Here is a 21,461-nt window from a genome sequence, read left to right as displayed (position 1 = left end):
GCGTCAGATCTGGTGGCTCTTTCATGTAAGGAGCCATTCTCAGTCTTGCATCATGATAAGGTGATGTTGTGTCCTCATCCATCTTCTTGCCCAGAGGGGTTTCTAGTCTTCACTTGAATCAGGCCAGTGTCTTGCATTTCTTTTTTTCCTAGTCCACATTTGGCTGGGTAAAGATTGCTGTATGCTCTGAATGTAGTTCAGGTGGTCAGGATTTACTTGAGTTTGGTGGCACAGGTCAGGAATCCTGGTTTGTGCTGCCAGAAGGGCCCAAGAAGGGCAGGCTGCATCCAGGTCAACTATTCTTATTGTATCCACCAGTTATTCAGTCAAGCCTATGGTTTGAAGGATAAGGTCTCACCCTTTTGGGTCAGATCGTACTCTACCAGCAGTGTGGGGGCATCTTGGGCTATCCACCATCAGGCGTCAGTGGCTCAGGTTTGCAAGGCTTCTACATGGTCTTTGGTTCATACATTCACAAAGTTTTACCAGGTGGATGTCAGAGCCACGGAGGATTTTGCTTTTGCCTGCAGCTTGTCACATGAGTAGGACCTTTGGGATTGATAGTGGTGATTATTATGGTGTCACCCACCCCTCAGATTTTTTTTTATTGTTTTAGGACATCCCACATAGTCATCAATAGTCTGCTTTGTGTCCCATGATGTACGATAAAGAAAATTTGATTTTTTTCTTCAATCCATTTCTTGGAGTACATCACGGGACACAGAGGTCCCTCCCCTCTTTCTGGAATTTCATTGCTTGCTACAAAAACTGAGGTATATCCTGTGTAGGAGGGGTTATATAGGGGAGGGCTTCCTATTTGATTGATCTGCCAGTGTCCATTCACCTATAGGTGGCATATAACCCACATAGTCATGAATAGCCCACTCTGTTTTTTTTGCTAGAAAATTACTTAGACCCCCCCCCCAAACAATATATATTAATCAGAGGCCCTTGAGACTAAAACGATGGGTGTTGCAATTTTTTATGTTACCCGGTATTTTTGCAGCAATTTTTCATTTATTTTTATTTTTTTAATGCATTTTAGTGAAGGCAAACACAACATTATTCCCACTTTTTGATAAAATAGAAATGATGATGTTGCACTTGAAAATTGCGCAAACTATGGTACATTAAATTAAATTATTTATAAGCAAGGTTTTAGAAGCCTTACAGGTTACCAGTGTAGAGTTACACAGGAGTTCTGGTGGTAGAATTGTTGTTCTCGCTCTCACGTTCGTGGTGATACCTCATATGTGTGATGCAGTCTCCATTTACATATGTACATGGGACCAATACATGCATTCGCCTTTGTGTGTGAGCACAGGGGGAATCTAAATTTTTTACACTGTACCTTTTTAATAATTTTTTTTAAATCCCTTTTATTGCTATCACAAGGTATGAACAACATTCCTTGTGATAGAATGGGCTGTGACGGATCCTCTATGGAAACATCTGGGGTCTGTGAGACTCCAGATCTCTCCTCTGGCCTCCAAAGCAGTAGCTCAAACCAAGATCAGTTTGATCTGCTGCTTCACAAGGTGGTAATGGGTTGTAAACAATGGAACCAAAACGGGACATGACATAAAATCCTTGTTGCTTCCGGTTTCTGACATCACACAGTGGGAGGAACAACATCTGTTCCTCTCACTCTGTTCAGGGAAGCCAAAGCCACTGTTTGCAGCCCTACTGGGCTCCCCAATTACTTTTTATCTTGTAGAATATTGCCGCCAGTAAAAATAAATAAATACCAGGATCATAACTGTAGCTGGAGTCATGATCCCGCTACAACTGCTTCAATACCAGGACGTGTATATATACATAGGGGCGGTATTGAAGCGGTTAAACATTTCAGTGTTACACCTGTTTGAAAAATCTGATCACATATAGTTATTGACCAATGGTATGATGCTATACTATACTGCATATATGTTCTCAAGTGTTAACGATGTGGGCTGTAATATACACTCTTTAGTATAAGCCTTTTTCCTTATAAAACCAAATAAATTAAGATTGAAGTGAAAATATTTTGCACCTTCAAAGTCATAGGCATGTTGTGTATGTCACATGGTACAAAGCCTCATTTTACAAAATTAATTTTAATGGGCAGCACAGTGAATAAGTGGTTAACACTTCCACCTGGCAGCACTAGGGTCATTGGTTTGAATCCCAGTCATGACACTACGTGCCGGAGTTTGCATGTTCTCCCTGTGCCTGCTTGGGTTTTCTCCGGGTACTCTGGTTTCCTCCTACAGTCCAAAGACATGCTGCTAGGGTAATTGGCTCCTGTCTAAAATGGACCCTAGTATGTGTATGTAGTAATGTGAGTTAGGGACCTTAGATTGTAAGCTCCTTGAGGGTTAGGGACTGCTGTGAATGTACAATACAGTGGTACTTCGGTTTACGACCGCCTCGGTTAATGTAATTTTTGGTTTATGAATGAAAATCCATTGAATATAATGCCTCGGTTTACAAATTTTTTACTAATTTTTTTCGCAATATGAAGTGTATGTCGGTGCCAATTTTTAATTGTAATTGCCGGCTTTTTTTTTTTTTCTTCACTATAGCTTACAAGATTATCTGTCACTTTCCCTGGAGTTACAGGAAACATTTGTTTCTTTTAACTTGGGGAAATAAACTAAAAGAAAACTTTCTCTTTTAGCTGGGAGGAAAGTAACAGCTAAATTTCTGAGCTATAATGAAGGAAAAAAAGCGGTAATTACATTTAAAAACCAGCACCATAATAAATAAAAAAAAATGCGGTGGGGTCCCCCCCTCCTATCCATACCAAGCCTTTCGGGTCTATTATGGATTTTGAGGGGAACTCCCACTCCGAAATTAAAAATAAAATGGCGTGGGCCCCCTCCAAATCCATAGCAGATCCTTATCCAAGCATGCAGCCTGGCAGGTCAGGAAGGGGGAGGGGGTGGACGAGTGAGCCCCCCCGCCCCTCCTGAACCATACCAGGCCACATGCCCTCAACATGGGGGGGTGCTTTGGGGCAGGCGGGGCTCTCCCTCCTCCCCCCCAAAGCACCTTGTCTCCATGTTGATGGGGACAAAGGCCTCTTCCCCACAACCCTAGCTGGTGGTTGTGGGGGTCTGCGGGCAGGGGACTTAGGAATCTGAAAGCCCCCTTTAACAAGGGGTGCATGTGAATGAATATGGGGTACATGGTACTGCTACTCATTCACAAAAAGTGTAGTGTGAAAAAATACAGGACACTGTGTTTGAAAAGTCTGAGAAAAAACTAAGAGAATGTCCCCCCGCAGTAGATCCAATGTCAATCACGATGCCTGCCGCTGACCCGAAAAAAGAAATAAAAAAAAAAGGATCCGCTCCCAACGATGGTTGCCAGCCCTCTGCCTCTGAGATGGCTTGACATTTCTTAAAAATTCTTAATGATGTCATGTGGGGTGGGGTCATCGGGTGATGTCCCCGGGTGGCCCTGCCCCTTACATATTTAAGAACTGTCAAACCACCAGAGCAGGCAGAAGGCTGGAAGCCATATTCGGAAGTGGAGCTTTTTATTTTTATTCTTTTTCAGGTCAGCGGCGGGCATCTTGATTGATAAAGGGGGCATCCAGATTCCGATAAGCCCCCTACACACAGACCCCCACAACCACCGGCCATGGGTTGTGGGGAAGAGGCCCTTGTCCCTATCAACATGGGGACAAGGTGCTTTGGGATGCTCGGGTAAGAGTCTGGTATGGATTTTTTTGGGGGGAGGACCCCCACGCCATTTTTTTTTTTTTTTTTTTTTTTTTTTTTTTTTTTTAATTTTGGCGTGGGAGGTCCCCTTAAAATCCATACCAAACCTGAAGGGCTTGGTAAGGATGGCAGGGGGTCCCAACGCCGTTTTTTTTTTATTATTTTTTTAATTGCCAGCAATTCTTGTACATTTAGCTGTCAGTTTGGAACCCCGCTGACAGCTGAAACATTAACACATGGTTGTCACTACTAAAATACCGCATGACTTAATAAAATAACTCATGCAATATTTTAGTAGCTTTTACTTTTTTCTGACCACTGGAACGGATTGATTAGTTTTCAGTGCATTCCTATGGGAAACCGTGTTTCTGTTTACGAATTTTTCACTATACGAAAAGTCCTGCAGAACTAATTAAATTCGTAAACCGAGGTATTGCTGTATATGTAAAAGAGCTGCATAAATTGACGGCACTCTATAAGTACCTGTAAGACAGTACTCAGCATAAATGAGTACACCCTTTTGAAAAGTAAGATTTTAATCAATATCTCAAAAACACCAGAACAACTTCCAAAATTTTGACAAAACGGAGTCTTATAGAACATTTTATTTAGCTCATTACATAAAAGTAAGGTTAATTAATATAACTTTGAATACAAAATCTTCAATTTTACTCAAATTAGTTGATGCAAAAATGAATATACCCCACAACAAAACTACAACATCTAGTGTATTGTATGACCTCCATGATTTGTAAGGACAGCACCAAGAATTCTAGGCATGGAATGAACCAGTTGGTGACATATTGCAACATCTATCTTTTTCCATTCAAGAACGACCTCTTTTAGAGCCTGGATGCTGTATGGAGATTGATGCTCAACTTGTCTCTTCAGAATTCCCCAGAGGTGTTCGATTGGGTTCAGATCAGGAGATAAACTTGGCCACCGAATCACTTTCAGTATGTTCTTCAGAAATGCAACAGTGGCCTTAGATGTGTGTTTTGGATCATTGTCATGTTGAAAAAGTTCAGGACGAGCAAGAACACGGAGTGATGGTAGCATCGTCTTTTACAAGGTAGAGCAGTATATCTGTGAATTCATGATACCATCAATGAAATACAGCTCCCCGACACCAGAAGCATTCATGCAGCCCCCCCAGAAGTTCATTGCCACCACCATGTTTCAATGTAGGCACCAAGCATTTTCTTTGTACTCCTCACCTTTGCAACACCATATAGTTTTCAAGCCGTCAGTTCCAAAAACATTTATCTTTGTCTCATCACTCCAGAGTACAGAGTAGTAGTTGTCTTTTTCAGCATGGGCCCTGGCAATTTCTAAGTGGGCTTTTTTTATGCATGGTCTTTAGGAAAGGCTTCCTTTGTTAATGACTCCCATGCATGCCATTCCTCTGCAGTGTACACCATCACGGGGAAAAAAAATCACCCCAGTTTGGCTTTCTACTTTAGCTAACTGCAGTGAACTTGCATGGCGATTTTCTTCAACCCTTCTCATCAAAAGACACTCCTGTCGAGGTGTTAACGTCCGTGTATGGCCTGGATGTCTCTATGAGATGGTTGCAGTTCTGTCTACAGTATTCTGATTGATAAGTAAAGTTTTTCTGATCATCTTGTAGCCTTCACCTTTCTTGTGTAAAGAAATTATTTTCTTTCTCAGGCCTTGTGACATTTCTCTTCCATGTGGTGCCATTTCTGACAGCATAAAATGTGAAGGGGTTTTCTTTAACGCCTTTTATAATCAACTGTGTCCTGGACACCTATTGAACCGCCTCCCGCTTGCCGTATAAGGTACTGACGGGCGGGCAGCGGTTCACTAGTTTTGGAAGGATGTCTTATGACGTCCTCCCACTCTGAGCATGCTCACCCTTGCGGGCACTCGGTGATCGGTGGTGTGCTGTGTCCCTGGGACACAACAGATCACTGTAAAGAGCTGACAACGTCAGCTCTGTCATGTGAGCAGCTGTGTCCAATCACAGCGGATCACATGTAAACAGGAAATGCCGGTTATCGGCAGTCCTCTCCTCCCGCTGACAGCTCGTGAGGAGAGCCGGTAATCGGCATTCTTCAGAGAGGACATCTACACTGATCATCAGGGCACTAATGATTAGTGTCCTGATGATCAGTGTAGCCCCAACATTGCCACCTGTCAGTGCCCGTCAGTACCGCTTAACAGTTTCAATCAGTGCTATATAGGAATGCTGCCTTTCAGTGATGCCTGTCAATGCCCATCAGTGCCACCTATCAGTGCCCATCACTGCAGCCTCATTAGCACACATCAGTAAAGGAGAAAAATTACTTATTTACAAAATTTTATAACAGAAACTAAGAAAACTTTTTTTTTTTTCTTTTTCAAAATTTTTCTAGTTTAGCAAAAAATTAAAAACCCCCAGTGATGATTAAATGCCACCAAAAGAACGCTCTTTCTGTCTCCAATAACTGATAAAAAGTTTGATTGGGTACAGTGTTGCATGAGCACACAATTGTCATTCAAAGTGCGACAGCACTGAAAGCTGGAAATTGGCCTGTGTAAGAAGGGGGTAGAAGTGCCTGGTAGGCAAGTGGTTAATGAATGATTAGACTCGCCTATAATTGAATTCTTGTTCATTAGGATTTTGTTGTCTAAAATTTAGCTTTGCTTCTAAGACTCATTGTGGTGTATTCATTTTTGCAATATGGTCTTGAATTAATTTGTTAGAAAAAATATTTTTTTGTGTGTGCAAATGAACAAATCTTGTTTTGCAATCAATGGCCTGCACTTGTGGGAGTATTTTGTATTATAGTGTCCCATAGAAAATGTTGATTCTAAAAGGAAAGTAATGGTTCTCTGACAAATCTGTTGGGGTGTACTCATTTATGCTGAGCACTGTAAATAATAATTCCAGGTAGTAATGCAACAAAACAGGAAAAGCAACCAGAAGGGTGAACACTTTCACAGGACGCTGTAATTGCCACTCACCATTCATTAGATGGGGTGGTTCCAATAGCTTTCTTTTTTTTCATGTTTTTTTTAACCTTTATTTTTACCTGGTGATCCTGCCAGTAAAAACATTTCCTGTCCGAGGATAATAAAGTTCACTCTTTGTACTGAAGCTATGAAGGTAGCGGCATTGTCACCTTAGAATAGGACTATAGAATCCCCCTCCTTTTCTCCATGACATGAGGAGAGGTGTTTTTGCAGTCCACAGAAATAAACTAAATAAAGTAAATTTCAATGATAATGGTAAACAGGGCAAATAGGGTGATCTCCTTAGCAGGGTCACAGACTGCAATAAAAACTAATCCATTTCCACTCTGTCCAAAACTAAAAAATAAAGTTTTGCCTATAGTTATACTTTAATATTTAGTCAAATAAGAGTTCAAATGTGTATATATCAGATCTGTATTGAAGTAGAATTCCGGTCAAAATACTAACTACTCTTAAAAATGCTCCTTTCTCCTCCTAACACCTATTCTGACTAACCTGTGTAGGAAAAGATCTGTATACTTACCTATTTTCAGGCTCTTCCAGTCTGGTCACATGATCTCCCTTGTGTCAATCAGTGGTGGCTGCAGCAGAATGGAGAGAGCACTCGACAATGACTGGCAATGCCTAAGAGCTGTGACATCACCTATAGGCTTCCTATGGCACATCAGTTATCGGCACTCCCTTCTTTCCCCTGCAGCTGGAGAGCCAATCACTGTATCAGAGTATTTCTTACACAGGCTAATCAGAATTGATGTTAGGAGTGGAAGGGTGCATTTTTAGGGTTTTGACCGGAATTCTAAAATGATTTGTATAAATCCTGTCAGTGTATATGTTTGGGTAGTGTGTGAACAAATGTAATATGTATAGAATAGGAAAGAAAATTGCTAAACAAACCTTTTTGTACTACTTATGCAGCACTTTTAATAAAAGCATGGACATGAACTGTAAGGCAAATTTATTGACAGACTTTATTTTCATATTCTAGGAGCCGACTGTAATTAACTTCTCCAAAACATCAGTCATTCCATTTCTTCAAGATGATGAAAATTCGGTGGAAACAGAGACTGGAAATCACATTAATGAAAAGACATCAAAAAGTAAGGCTTCTGAAGAAAGCAAGTCTGATGAGCTTAAAGAAAAAGAACCCACTTCCACCTCTAAATCCAAACCTCAGATAAAGAGAGTCACCTGGAACCTTCAGGGCAAAGCGTCTGAGAAGGAAACCCCAGACCAATCTCTGTGTAAGATTCTGGTCTTTTTTACAAGATGCACAGTGGACGCATCTGATGTGTTTTATTTCTAGAAGAAAGAACAAATCTGCTTCCACTCTAAGGCAATGCATGGATGTGCAAAGTGTAGTATCTGATAAGAGGCAAGCTAGACTTCACCTTACTGGAATGAAAGATGGTTTCTGTGTCCTTGCTTTTAATTACTTTGTATCTACTCATTGCCCTTTGCATTGCCTTATTGAATTAGCCTGACACTGCTAGGAATGATCAGCTAAATATTTATGTTCATTGTATAGCAGAATATAGTAAGAGAAGATGAGCACTTGGCATACAGAATGTAAAAGGTTTTCTGCTTTCAGAAAATATCCATAGTTGCAGAGGTATTTAAACAGTGACTGCATCACACGTGAGGTATCATCGCAAGCGTTGGAAGGAGAGCAATAATTCTAGGGCCTTAGAGGAGTTCCAGGCTCCCCCCCAAAAAATTAAGTCAACAGCTGCAAATACTGTAGCTGTTGACTTTTAATATAAGAACACTTGCCTGTCCCTGGGGTCCAGCACCGCCGTCACCAGGGCTAGTTAATCACTAGCCTCCGGGTTCCCGGTGCCGGCATTGCAAGTAAGGGAAACCGGAAGTGAAGCCTTGCGGCTTCAGCCTCGTTCCTATTGCGCATGCGCTAGTCACACTGTGCCTTGTGATTGGTAATGTAGTCTTCTGGGACCCGTGAATCATCCCAGAAATCTGTGGGGGTAAGGAGGGGTGCTAAATGTGGCAGTGGAGGGGGGGAGGACACAAACAAGTGGCACTTCCCCTTTTGAGTGGAGCACCACTTGATTGTGTTTGATGTCTATTTACTTGCAACCCCATCTTTTATATTTTACTAAATTGCGATTTTGCCCAAACATTTGGTATTATATAGTACTTGAGAGCACTAAAATTCATTTTTAGTGCTTTTTTTTCTTCAGGAACATATGCATTTGATCAACAGTTTTGCAAATGTTGTGGGACATAGAAAATTGCAACAGCCACCATTTTATTCTACAGGGCCCCTGCTTTCAGAAAATATTTGTTTGGGGATTCAGTTTTCTACCAAATGCAGATTTTACCTTGTGTGTAAGATTTTATAAATTGCCCTGTCAGAAAAGTGGTTAATGCAATTGGTCTCATTGGTTTGTGATTGATTACTGAGTAGACATTTCTCCTTATAATATCCCCTTAAAGACTAGCTATAATTTTAGGTATCTTTTATTTAAGCCTGTGCATTTTTAAACAAACATTTGTCTTATTGTGTCATTTTTGGCGGCACACTATAAAGTGCAAGCAGAACACCCACATCTTAATTTTCTGGTGCGCTGTAGTGCATATATATTTGTTTTTACTGTATCTGTGCATTTGGGGCACAAAGTGATGCCCCCACCCCAGATACATATTGCTGCTAAAAAAAAATGCGCCTTAAGATTACTTCTAAACATAACAATCCTGTGAGAATGCAATTCAGCAGTGTGCTGCATTCTTGTGAGACTTTTTTTTGATAGCCCCTTTTAACCACTTGCCCTCCCGAGGGTTTACCTCCCCCAACCTTCCTGACCAGGCCATTTTTTGCGATACGGCGCTGTTACTTTATGACAATGACAATTGAGCGGTCATACAACGCTGTACATAAATGAAAAAATATATATATATTTGACTTTTTTGCTATAAAACATATCCAGTAAAAATTTTTTAAAAATCTAGTTTAGTCAAACTTAGGCCAAAATGTATTCTGCTACATGTCTTTGCTGAAAAAAAATCCCAATACGTGTAAATTAATTGGCTTACGTGAAACTCAGCGTCTACAAATGGCTGTGTATATACTGGAATTTTTATGTATATATTTTCATTTATATTAGCAATGGCGGCGATCAGCAACGTATAGCAGGACTGCGGCAGACATTCTGACACTGGGTGGGAACTGACTAACTGCCACTGACATCCCAATGACACTAATATAGTGATCAGTGCTAATAAAAAAGCACTGACACTGTACTAATGACAATGGCCAGGAAGGGGTTAACATCTGGGGCGATCAAAGGGCTAACTGTATGCTGTTTTACATAATGTGCTGTGTGTTTTTTTACTAGGGAAACATGCTGCTGTGTATTTCTCTGCTGTGCAGAGAAATACACAGCAGCATGTTATTGCTGGCAGGAGAGAGACCTGTGTTATTTACACACAGGTCTCCCCACTGTCAGTGTTACTCAGCGATCGCCAGGTGCCGTAGGGAATCTCCAGCCGGGACCTGGTGATTAACTTTTGTAGCCACCAATGGCGGTGCGGGTAGGGCGGCGTGCACGCCCCCTACCCGGAAATGCAAATAGCGTGTGTATATATACGTGATTTTGCGCAGCCTTGCCACCCTCTAGCATTACTGCTAGAGGGTGGAGGGGAAGCAGTTAAAGCAGAACTATACCCAATGATTTAATGGTTTTCCAAAATGGTTACATTAAGGCATTTTGGGAATAATTGTCACAGTTGCTTGTGTTCTCAACCAAACTGTCTAGCCATCAAATGGCCAGTGTCCTAATTGATCACGTTTAGTACCATAGCAACTTATCCCCAAACAAGAGTCTAAGATGGTGGCTTCCTTGGCTGTAAGCAACAGTAGATTAGTTTTAAACTATATGTATTTCCGGGGTGGTGGCTGTCAGTTAAGTGTACCTTCCATGTAAGATCTGCTTTAAAGTGGTTCTAAAGGCTGAGGGGGGTTTACTTTCATGCATTCTATGCATGAAGGTAAAAAACCTGTGTCTAGCAGCCCCCCCTAACACTCGTCCCGATCCAGCGATGTCCACAAGAGCCTCGGTTCTCTGGGGACTCTCAATTCTGACTGACTGAAGCAACAACGGGAGCCATAGGCTTCCACTGCTGTTAATCACAGCCAGTAATCCAATCGGGAGGGGTGGGGATGAACCGTGGCTCTGTGAGTGAATGGATACGTAGTGCTGCAGCTCGGGAGCTCGCCTGTTTAGGTACCTCCATAGCAAGCTGCTTGCTGTGGGGGCAGCCGACAGGGGGGAGGGGCCAATAGTGCCGGCAGGGGACTAGGGAATAGGAGGATCCGAGCAGCTAAGTATGACATGTTTGTGTTTTTTTTTTTAAAAATAACAAGACTTTAGTGTCACATTAAGAATAGTTGGCAGCATGAAGCACACATGCATAGTGTAATCATGCATTGTTGTACATTAAAATGCTTGTTTTGCCACAGATGGCTTGCCTGATTAATCATAGAGTCCAGCAATAAATTCAGAAGTGGCATTTCATTATTATTGTCTTTGTATATTTTTTTATTGTAATTGTATTTATTATGCCATTAGCTATTATATCAGTTTTTGATAACTTGTCCTTTATTTTTTTTCTTTCTTAAAGCTTCCCCCTTCTACAACACTCAGCAGGATGAATCTTGGTCATCCCCAGAGAAGCATACTGATGATAAAGTATCCAATTATGAACCTGACCCCACTAGTGAGACATCCACTTCAGTTGCCTGGACACTACCAGACAAAACCACACAAGACTCCGGCCAAGAATCCTTAACTCAGGCTTCATGGGATGCTGGCAACAAATCCCCAACACACATTGTGAATAAGCTGGAGGACAAGCCTGTGGTCCATATGATGGACAGGCACACTGCACAAGCTCCAGACAGACCTGCGAAAGATGGCAGTCAAGTCCCTTGGATTGCAACAGATACACCCCTGCAGGTGCCCATACATAGACTGATTTTAAACCTACACTCCTTAGTTTTCATACAAGATTACTGCTTGTATAAGTTGGTTCTCTAGAACATAATGAGCTTGTTTCAGTTTACCAGCTTGTGAGCAGTATCCTGACATGCAGCCCCTAACTTAACATTCACAGAGTTGATGAATATCTGAGATCTTACCTCAGCCTATTTAAGGTGCTCTGATAGGCACAGGTTGATGAAGGGTCCATGCAAAGAAAACATAGAGATCCAAGTAGTTATGCACCAGAACCTTTCCTAGCAACGAATAACTGTCAAGAGGCTAGAATGTGACCTGTGTGCAGGCCTACTGCAACCCCTGGTACTTATGTGATGTGTAGCACAGAATAGATCTGTGAGGACTAAACTGAGACGTCATGATTTCCTGCAAGAACGCATACCCCAGAACCTTCCTCTACCCAAGAGTCATGTTTTCCATATACTGCACTGATGATTGTCAATAAGCCTAAGAAGCTGCAGTTCAAAATAAATAGATCTATAATTTTAACTTTGTATCTTTTCTATAAACCAGTGGTTCTGGATGTACAGTTAGCCATGGTACGTAACTAGCTGACTTGCATATCTCTGCCCATGGTCCCGAAATAAGGAATAATTCTCTTGTTTTTGGAATATGCTACGGAATGTGACATACACAGTATGTCACAGAAGTGAGTCCACCCCTCACATTTTTGTAAATATTTTAATCTATCTTTTCATGTGACAACACTGAAGAAAGAAATGAAACTTTGCTACAATGTAAACTGAGTGTACAGATTGTATAACAGTAAAAATTTGCTGTCCCCTCAAAATAACTCAACACCCATTAATGTCTAAACCGCTGGCAACAAAAGTGAGTACACTCCTAAGTGAAAATGTCCAAATTGGGCCCAAAGTGTCAATATTTTGTGTGGCCAGCATTATTTTCCAGCACTGCCTTAACCCTCGTGGGCATGGAGTTCGCCAGAGCTTCACAGGTTGCCACTGGAGTCCTCTTCCATGATGACATCATAGAGCTGGTGGATGTCAGAGATCTTGCGCGCCTCCACCTTCCGTTAGAGGATGCCCCACAGATGCTCAGTAGGGTTTAGGTCTGGAGACATGCTTGGCCAGTCCATCACCTTTACCCTCAGCTTCTTTAGCATAGCAGTGGTCGTCTTGGAGGTGTGTTTGGGGTCGATATGTTGGAATACTGCCCTGCGGCTCAGTCTCCGAAGGGAGGGGATCATGCTCTGCTTCAGTATGTCACAGTACATGTTGGCATTCATGGTTCCCTCAATGAACTGAAGCTCCTCAGTGCCGGCAGCACTCATGCAGCCCCAGACCATGGCACTCCAACCACCATGCTTGACTGTAGGCAAGACACACTTGTCTTTGTTCTCCTCACCTGGTTGCCGCCACACATGCTTGACACCGTCTGAACCAAATAAGTTTATCTTGGTCTCATCAGACCACAGGACATGGTTCCAGTAATCCATTTTCTTAGTCTGCTTGTCTTCAGCAAACTGTTTGCGGGCTTTCTTGTGCATCATCTTTAGAAGAGACTTCCTTCTGGGATGACAGCCATGCAGACCAATTTGATGCAGTGTGCGGCGTATGGTCTGAGCACTGACAGGCTGACCCCCCCACCCCTTCAACCCCTTCAACCTCTGCAGCAACGCTGGCAGTACTCATATGTCTGTTTCCCAAAGACATCCTCTGGATATGACGCTGAGCACATGCACTCAACATTTTTGGTCGACCATGGGCGAGGCCTGTTCTGGGTGGAACCTGTCCTGTTAAACCACTGTATGGTCTTGGCCACCGTGCTGCAGCTCAATTTCAGGGTCTTGGCAATCTTCTTATAGCTTAGGCCATCTTTATGTAGAGCCACAATTATTTTTTGCAGTTCCTCAGAGAGTTCTTTGCCATGAGGTGCCATGTTGAACTTCCGGCAACCAGTATGAGAGTGAGAGCGATTAACACCAAATTTAACACACCTGTTCCCCATTCACTCCTGAGACCTTGTAACACTTAATGTGTCACATGACACCAGGGAGGGAAAATGGCTAATTGGGCCCAATTTGGACATTTTCACTTAGGGGTGTACTCACTTTTGTTGCCAGCGGTTTAGACATTAATGGCTGTGTGTTGAATTATTTTGAGGGGACAGCAAATTTACACTGTTATACAAGCTGTACACTTACTACTTTACATTGTAGCAAAGTCATTTATTCAGTGTTGTCACATGAAAAGATATAATAAAATATTTACACAAATGGGGGGTGTACTCACTTCTGTGAGATACTGTACATAGCTTCAGTTCTAGGAAGACTGTACTGTGCTGCATGTTATTTCGCCTGTGAAAACACTTCACATCTTAATACGTCAGTCGAAAGTATCATATTTCTTTAAAATGAGGAGCCCGTAATGTGCACAGGCTTGTACATTCCTCAATGCAGAGCATCTCTCTACATGCATCTATAGTGTAGCCAACTTGTATACATTTATAAATGCTGTTTCTGTGCATCTGACAAGGAGCATTCAGACAGAACCCTCTTTTAAATGTGTTCTGTATGAAAACAGACCGGTAACATAGTGCAGTGAACTTCTAGGCAATGCTAAAAGACTCATTTTATTATCTTTGTTTTCTCAGCATTGCTGTGTCCTAATCTGTACAAACCTGTTGCTTGAAGTTTTGCTAATATTGCTGTCCTTTCTCACACAGGTATTCCCACAAACCTTGCCTCCATTACCCCTCCCACCAATCTTTCCTCCCTATGCCCCTGTAAGTGAGCCCACGGCGCCGTGTTTGGTTCAGAGCAGCCGAGCAGTCATCAGCCAAACCCCAAAGGCTGGAAGTCTGGCTATAACCAATGAGCCGAAAATGCAAGCAGCAAGCACAGGTAAAATATCAGTGTTTGGTAAGACCTAACACTTATAACATATTATAAGCACATAAATTAGTATATTGACATTTTAATAACTAAAATAAAAGTTATGAACTAGTACACTGGTCCTTGAGCAGTTGATTCCTGTCAGTAGGTAGTGATAATCTGTCATGAAATGTGCTTCCCTTTACTACAGTTGAGCAGTCAGACAGTATTACAGAATATTTAGCAACTGTTGTTTAGAAATTTGCTTTGTACCAGAGGTCAAAAGTTTGGAGAAAGATTCAGATGAAATTCCTGACACTGTCGTGAAAGCACATATTGGACCATGTTGTTAGTCTTGAGAAATGTGTTTTTTGTTTTTATTTTGTTTTTTTTTTACAAACCTGCAGATTCTAAGGACAACCATGGGTGGGTTGAGTGTTGAGTGCATTGTTTGATTATTTAAATATGTGTAAAATAATGCTTGATTTATGATTTTGCTATTTTGTTGCTCTAGGTGAAGGGAAGGGAAAATCAAAACTGAAAAAAGGAGAAAAGGGTAAAAATGAAGAGGTAAGATTTTGTGCATTTTTCTCAGGTTTTTATATTTCACATTCCATTTTCATTTAACAGGTGTCCAATGGTGAAGGTACCTTTTAACATTGTAAGTACTTGGGATTTTCCTTGTACCTTATGTCTTCCTACCTCACCCCTGGGACTTGTGCTTGTATGTATAAATTCCGGGCTAGCTAAAGCCAAGGTCCCAGTTTTTAGTAGCAGTACTTATTAGACAAAGCTAATTGCAGTAGAACGATCATTAAGCTTCTCTGTGGATATCTTCATAGTGTGGCCTTTCTTCTATAATCTCATGTAAATTCACTTCAGTGGAAGTCTTTCCGGTGGGTTGACTGGATGGGATAGACTTTTCCATTCAGGAGGAATTCAGGCCACATATGCAACTGGCTTACAGGCTGACTTTAAAGAAGAACTGGGAAAAAGAAAAAAATCTTGAGTCTCAAATAGTTAAAATGATTGTAACTCCACAATTTTTGTCTTTTTTTTAGAATATCAAACATGTAATGCTTACCTGCTCTGTGCAATGGCTATACACAGAGCAGCCCCGATCCTCCTCTTCCCAGGACCCCCCTCAGTGCTCCTGGCACCTCTCCGCTTTTGCTGGCGAGTGGCCCCATAGCAAGTCGATTGCAATGGGGTCACCAGTTCGGGCTCGCTCCTGAGCCGGGCTCTGTGTGTCCATTGACACAGCACAGCTCAGCCCTGCTCCCTCTTCACTGGCTGCAATTAACAGCAGAGGGAGCCAATGGCTTCCGGTGCTGTGTCTGAACCTGTAAGGAGGAAGAGAGTGGAGAGAGCCTCTGCTCTTGTGTACAGCGCTGGATCAAGATTAGGCCTAGCTAAATATGGGGAGGGAGCTGCACTCAGAAGGTTTTTACCTAAATGCAGGGAATTCCTTAAGGTATAAAAAAAAAAAAAAACCTTCGATTTTTAGAACCACTTTGAATCTCAGGAGGGTATGCCCCTCCTGGATTGCTGCCTCTTATTTTCCCATTAAATTTTTAAGAGTTGATAGTTCAGCTTTTGCTATACTACTGGTACTCAGACAGGGGACTTGTGGTTATATGCAACACTCTGACAGGAGACTCGTGGCTATCCTACACAGCAAGTTCTCCTGTCGTTTTGTCTCTCTGTCCTGCAAGTCTGCGGTCAGAGTGCTGGAAGTGCTCAGTTAGTTGTTCTAGTGTAAATATTGAATAACAAGCCGCAATCCAGGCGGTGCCATACACCTTCTCCAAAATTATCCATAACCTAGCAGGTTCAAGTCTTGTTTCCTTGAGCTCCTATTTAAACGGAAAGCAATACAGTGCTTGGCAAGCCACACTGCATAGCCCTCGTAACAGATTTCAGCATTAAATGGTTGTTGCAGTGGTGTTAGAGGTAGCATGAAGCCACAAAAGTCAAACTGTGCTGCTCTTCCTTTTTTCCATGTCTTGCGATTTGTGGCAAAATTCATCAATGGCAATGGGGCAAATGGGCTATCAGGAAGAGCCGTAAGACGTCCTATAGCTCATGAAACAGTTACCATGTTCTCTTTTTGTTGATCTCTATTTTTGTATATGCCATACAACGACAAATATAGCTCTGCAGACTACATAGAGTAACAAATTGCTATCTCCTTTTGTAAACAAGTACCTGAGACCCCCATGTCAGTTTTTCTACAAAAAAAAAAACTTAGCGCAGGGGAAATAACCATTTAAGAGAGAATACATGGCTCAGAGAATGAGAACACTGAGGAAGCCAGATAGTGTGTTGCATGGTGCCAACTTCCATCTTTCCTCACATTTTCTGAATCATTTTTTTTTTAAGTACATGAAGAAACTTCATATACAGGAACGAGCAGTGGAAGAGGTCAAGCTGGCCATCAAACCATTTTATCAGAAGAGGGAAATCACAAAGGAAGAATACAAAGAGATCCTGCGCAAAGCAGTACAGAAGGTGGGTGATGTTTGTAATGATACAGTGTTGACTTTAGCAGCTGTGTGCAAGTGCCCCCCCCCCCCCCCAATCCTGGTGTTCAGCTCTTGGATCTTGTATGTTATTGGATGTTTGTAATGATATATAACACACCACTCCAATGAAGACAACTGTCCTATCCAGGTGACCCCTGTTATTTAGTGCTGGTTTCTCTAGGACAGTGTTTCTCAATTCTAGTCTTCATGGACCCCCAACAGGTCATGTTTTCAGGATTTCCATTATTTTGCACAGGTGATTTGATCAGTTTCACTGCCTTAGTAATTACCACAGCTGTTTCATCTGAGGAAAATCCTGAAAACATGACCTGTTGGGGGTCCATGAGGACTGGAATTGAGAAACACTGCTCTAGGACAAGAAGTAAGGGAAAATTTCTCTAGTAGAGTCACAAACGGCAATGCAGCCTGTCAGAAGTCCGTTCCTATTATCAAATATCCCAGGACACAGGGACATTTCCTCTTCATTACAAAAGTGTTATGCCACCTTCAGGTGATTGGACACTTGTAAAAAAGATAGGAAATCCCCTCCTAGCCTACCCCTTTCCTGTTAGGTGTCTTAGGTGATGGTCTCGTCTGTGCAGTCTCTGCACGAAAACATAGATTCTCAGCGATTTCATCTAAACTTAGGAGGATGGCTTTTTTTTTCTCAGATCTATTACCTATGGCTTTTCTGTGCTTGGAGGAATGGTACCCAGACCCCACACTTCATATGCAGAGGCAGCCTCTAAGTTTGCCTGGTCAGCACTGGGACCCTACGCAATGATATGGCCTTGGGGACCAGTAGGGTAATATACAGATCCACGGCAGTGATCTCCAGCTGGGGAGTCAAGTTCCGGAAGCCCTTAGTGGCAGAGCCCACCTTGATAGGTGAAGCCTGGACCCCCTAGAGGGTCCTGCAGCTCGGACTGGTAATTGCCCCGGTGTAGTCCCTGCTGGTACCCTCCCCTAGTGACAATGCCATTGTGGGACTACAATTTGCAACACAGCCTTCCTTGTGGTGCTTCAGGTTGCAGCACAGCCTTCCTTGTTGGCCCACAAGTCACTTTTCTTTGGGAGAAGGGCATTAGCAGATTTAAGGGAAAATCTCCTAGGGTAACCAGTACACTGGTGCTTTTACTAGCTCAGTGCCCTCTTGGCTAGTTTAGACCACTGTTCCCAGCAAGGGTCAGCTGGCCATGTGTCATCGACAACGGAGAGGAGGGGATATAGAGGGTGAGGAATTCCAAACACCTTCAGGTAGGGAGGACCCTGGGCGAATCCCCCCTGTGCAAGATATCCACTGGAGGTCAGCGTGTTCCACGTGTCTCTGGCTTCTCCTATCTATCTTGTGTCTTTGCTACCTCTGGGGCACCTTTCCTCCTGTTTCTTTGTGACAAGGGAGGAATTCATCTGCTATGACTGGGCTAAGAAGCAGCTTTAAAGGATACTTGCCAGCTTGGACCACCTTGGTTGCAAGCAGAAGTGTTCCCACTTCCTCATAAAGTGGTAGTAAAGTTAACATAAAAAAAGGGTCCCCTCTGCAAGTTTAAGCCATAATGTGCTAATATGCACATTGTCAGATTTACATTTAGAACGGATTTCTCCACAGGGATGCTGACAGGGATTCTATCTTCACCCGGTCTTCCTATGGGTTCATGGGCTCTGGCCGTTTGGCAGAGCCGCAATGACATCACTCATGCGCATGAGAGCCCCGTGCACAGAACAGAGCTCTGAAGAAACGGCATGGGTATGCCATTCCTTCAGAACTCATACACCGGTGAATTCACTGGCTGCTGTTCACTGGAATATCTGCTAAACTGTGAACGTTAAGGAGATATTCATTTTACCTACAGGTAAGCTTTATTATAAAATGGGGACAGTGAAGACTCCTCATCCGAGTAATCTACTTCTGGAGAACTGCAGGGTCTGTGTTTCTCAGTCAGAGTTTTTCCTCATCCTTCTGTTCCCTGTTCAGATATGCAGACGCCACTCTGTTGGGTTGATGACTTTACCTACCTGGGGATCCAGGTGGGAAGGGGGAACAATCGCTGAGTATCTGTAAAAGAATGTCACTCCTTTTTTTACCCACACTTCAATTTTCAAAGGCTTAGCCTTGCCTGACTTCTGTTTATACTGCTGGGCAGTGGTGTCGGGTGCCGTGGTGGTTCTCCCAGCCCAAACAAATCCTGCAGTGACCCTCAAGGTGGCCCTACTGGGCTCATATACGACTCTCCGAAGCCTTGTTTTTCGAGGGCCTAAAGCCCATCCAAATGTCACTGGCCCTATGAAAGTCATTAGATGGCTGTGGGCTCAAGCCAAGGCCATCTATAAGGGAGTCTATAAAGGTCTCTCCTCATTTACCTTTGTGGGGGAATCCACAGCTCCCTCATCTTTATTCTCTCCCTGACCCGCAGTTGTGGGCCCTCCGTGGGATAACAACTTTGAAACATGTAATAGATGCTGGGAAAATAATACCCTTTCACACTCTTAAAAACACGTTCTCTTTGTCTAACCGCATGAGGTTTAGATGCTGGTAACTACCACATGCCCTCAGGGTGCAATTCCCTGAGTCTATCCAACTGGAGTCTGACCCGATTGACTGCCTTTTGACATCTAAAGTGATGGGAAAATCACTGTCTTCCATGTACCCCTGCTTGTCTATAGCCCATGGATACTAAGTTGACCTGTGTAGCAATCTTGTGCTCAGAGATGGACGCAGTGCCACCATTTTGTCAAGGCACATCCATTTTGATAAGAGCATACATTTCTCCCTCAATCCTTTATTCTCCTCCCCCCTCCCTTCCTGAGAGGCACAGTGACAGATGTGTGTGTGTGTTAAAAGTCACTGGCAGATAGAGCAGCAGGGGGCCCAGTCTACAAAGCCCCCCCATAGAGTCAGAGACTTTCTGTCCCAAAAACCTGTGTTTTCACACCTCGGGAAAAAGATAACCGAGCCTTCTCAAGAGTTCAAGGCATTCCCCAGAAGCACAAACCGGATAACATTTTTAAAAGATCCAGTTGTCACCTATGTTTCATATCATGGATTATGAAGCTGTTGGTTTTAATGCAGAGTCCATCCGACGATCCCGCCCAAAACAGGGTATTGGCCAGTTACTCTGAGCCACCTCCCCTGCTGGGGGACTTTAAAAGACAGACTGGCAAGCCTAAAAAGTAAGCTAAACACATCTCCCAATTTTAACATCTATATACCACCCGGGAGATCAAAGACCCTTTCGCTCTGCAACTTGGATCTGCTACCTCAAGGCTTAACATGGCAAGTAACTTAACCTTTTAACTTCTCCCTGTTATCTCTTTGCTGTGCTGTGCTGTTTTCTATGTGTGTGTGTATATATATATATATATATATATATATATATATATATCTTAGTTACATCTTCTTTGTAAATATTTTATTGCACCTATTTAACACTTTCAGAAAGAAAGATTTATTACTAAAAGAGTCAAACTGTTTCTAAGCGCTTACTTGCAATTCACGAATTCCTGCCTTTGAAGAGACGCTACTGTTTGTTTTAATCTCTGTATAACTGGCCTGTGGACCGTGTTATACCGACCATTATTTCAATCATTATAGTGTATTAATTGATAAGGAGCGTTTCCCCTTTCTCTGTACAAAAAGGGGTGGTGGCAGTAGAGGGTTAGTTGCGTAATTAACCCGACCCAGTAACAAGCGCATTCAGACTGCAGGCACAGATTGTAGACCATTAGCTGGACAATCGTTGTGCAGGGCGCAGCTGAGTGTGGCGTTACGCACGTCACCTATCGGTTTTAGATCGGCCGGTTCTTTGGTCACGAGTTTGGTGAGCAGGTCTGGGGTCTGACGCCACGGGCGTGACATATTGTTAGCAGCGATCGTGAGATTGTTGCATGTTGGTGGCGGCGATCTTGCGATCATGACAACCTGCACTTTCAATTGCATGCATACAGATATCCTGAGCTTACTGAGGAGGACTGGGAGGATTGTGTATCTACTTATGTTCCCTCCATGATTTCTGCTAGACAGGTTCATATAATTGATATTTCTTCACAGGGCCTATTATACTCCTCAACGCTCGGCCAGTATCTACCCCTAGGCGAGCTCTATGTGTACGAGATGTGCCAAAGCTGCACATGATGTGGTCTTGTCCTATTATCCACCCATACTGGGAATCGGTGCTTGACACAATTACTGATGTTTGTGATCTTACTATACAAGCAGACCTGAAACTCCTATTACTAAATCATTTGGAAGATATGGAAGTGGATAGATATACTAAGCTTTTTCTCACCTATGCCCTATTTTATGCAAGACGTGAAATCTTATTATGATGGAAACTGCCCACACCTCCCACTGTGCTTATGTGGCGGAAGGCTGTGGATTCAGTTTTACCCCTCTACAAAATCACATATT

The 21,461-nt window shown here is 42.7% G+C and overlaps 1 protein-coding gene across 4 annotated transcripts in view; it reads left to right on the top strand.

The window, feature by feature from the left end:
* PHRF1 (PHD and ring finger domains 1) overlaps positions 1–21,461 on the top strand; it is a 91,077-nt gene that overhangs the window by 67,814 nt on the left and 1,802 nt on the right. For 3 of the 4 annotated variants that reach the window (XM_089653589.1, XM_089653587.1, XM_089653588.1), the window contains exons 15-19: positions 7,672–7,927; positions 11,322–11,656; positions 14,381–14,558; positions 15,043–15,098; positions 16,911–17,039. In XM_089653589.1, coding sequence (XP_089509715.1) covers positions 7,672–7,927; positions 11,322–11,656; positions 14,381–14,558; positions 15,043–15,098; positions 16,911–17,039 — 954 coding nt within the window. The remainder of the gene's footprint in view (positions 1–7,671; positions 7,928–11,321; positions 11,657–14,380; positions 14,559–15,042; positions 15,099–16,910; positions 17,040–21,461) is intronic. The other variant, XM_089653590.1, reaches the window with a different exon arrangement.

Source organism: Staurois parvus, unplaced genomic scaffold (assembly GCF_062004578.1).
Source record: "Staurois parvus isolate SC_StPar_1 unplaced genomic scaffold, SC_StPar_1.0 ptg000715l, whole genome shotgun sequence".
Lineage (NCBI taxonomy): Eukaryota > Metazoa > Chordata > Amphibia > Anura > Ranidae > Staurois > Staurois parvus.
Note: the sequence above shows the minus strand (reverse complement) of the source record. Positions and strands in the feature narration are given on the sequence as shown.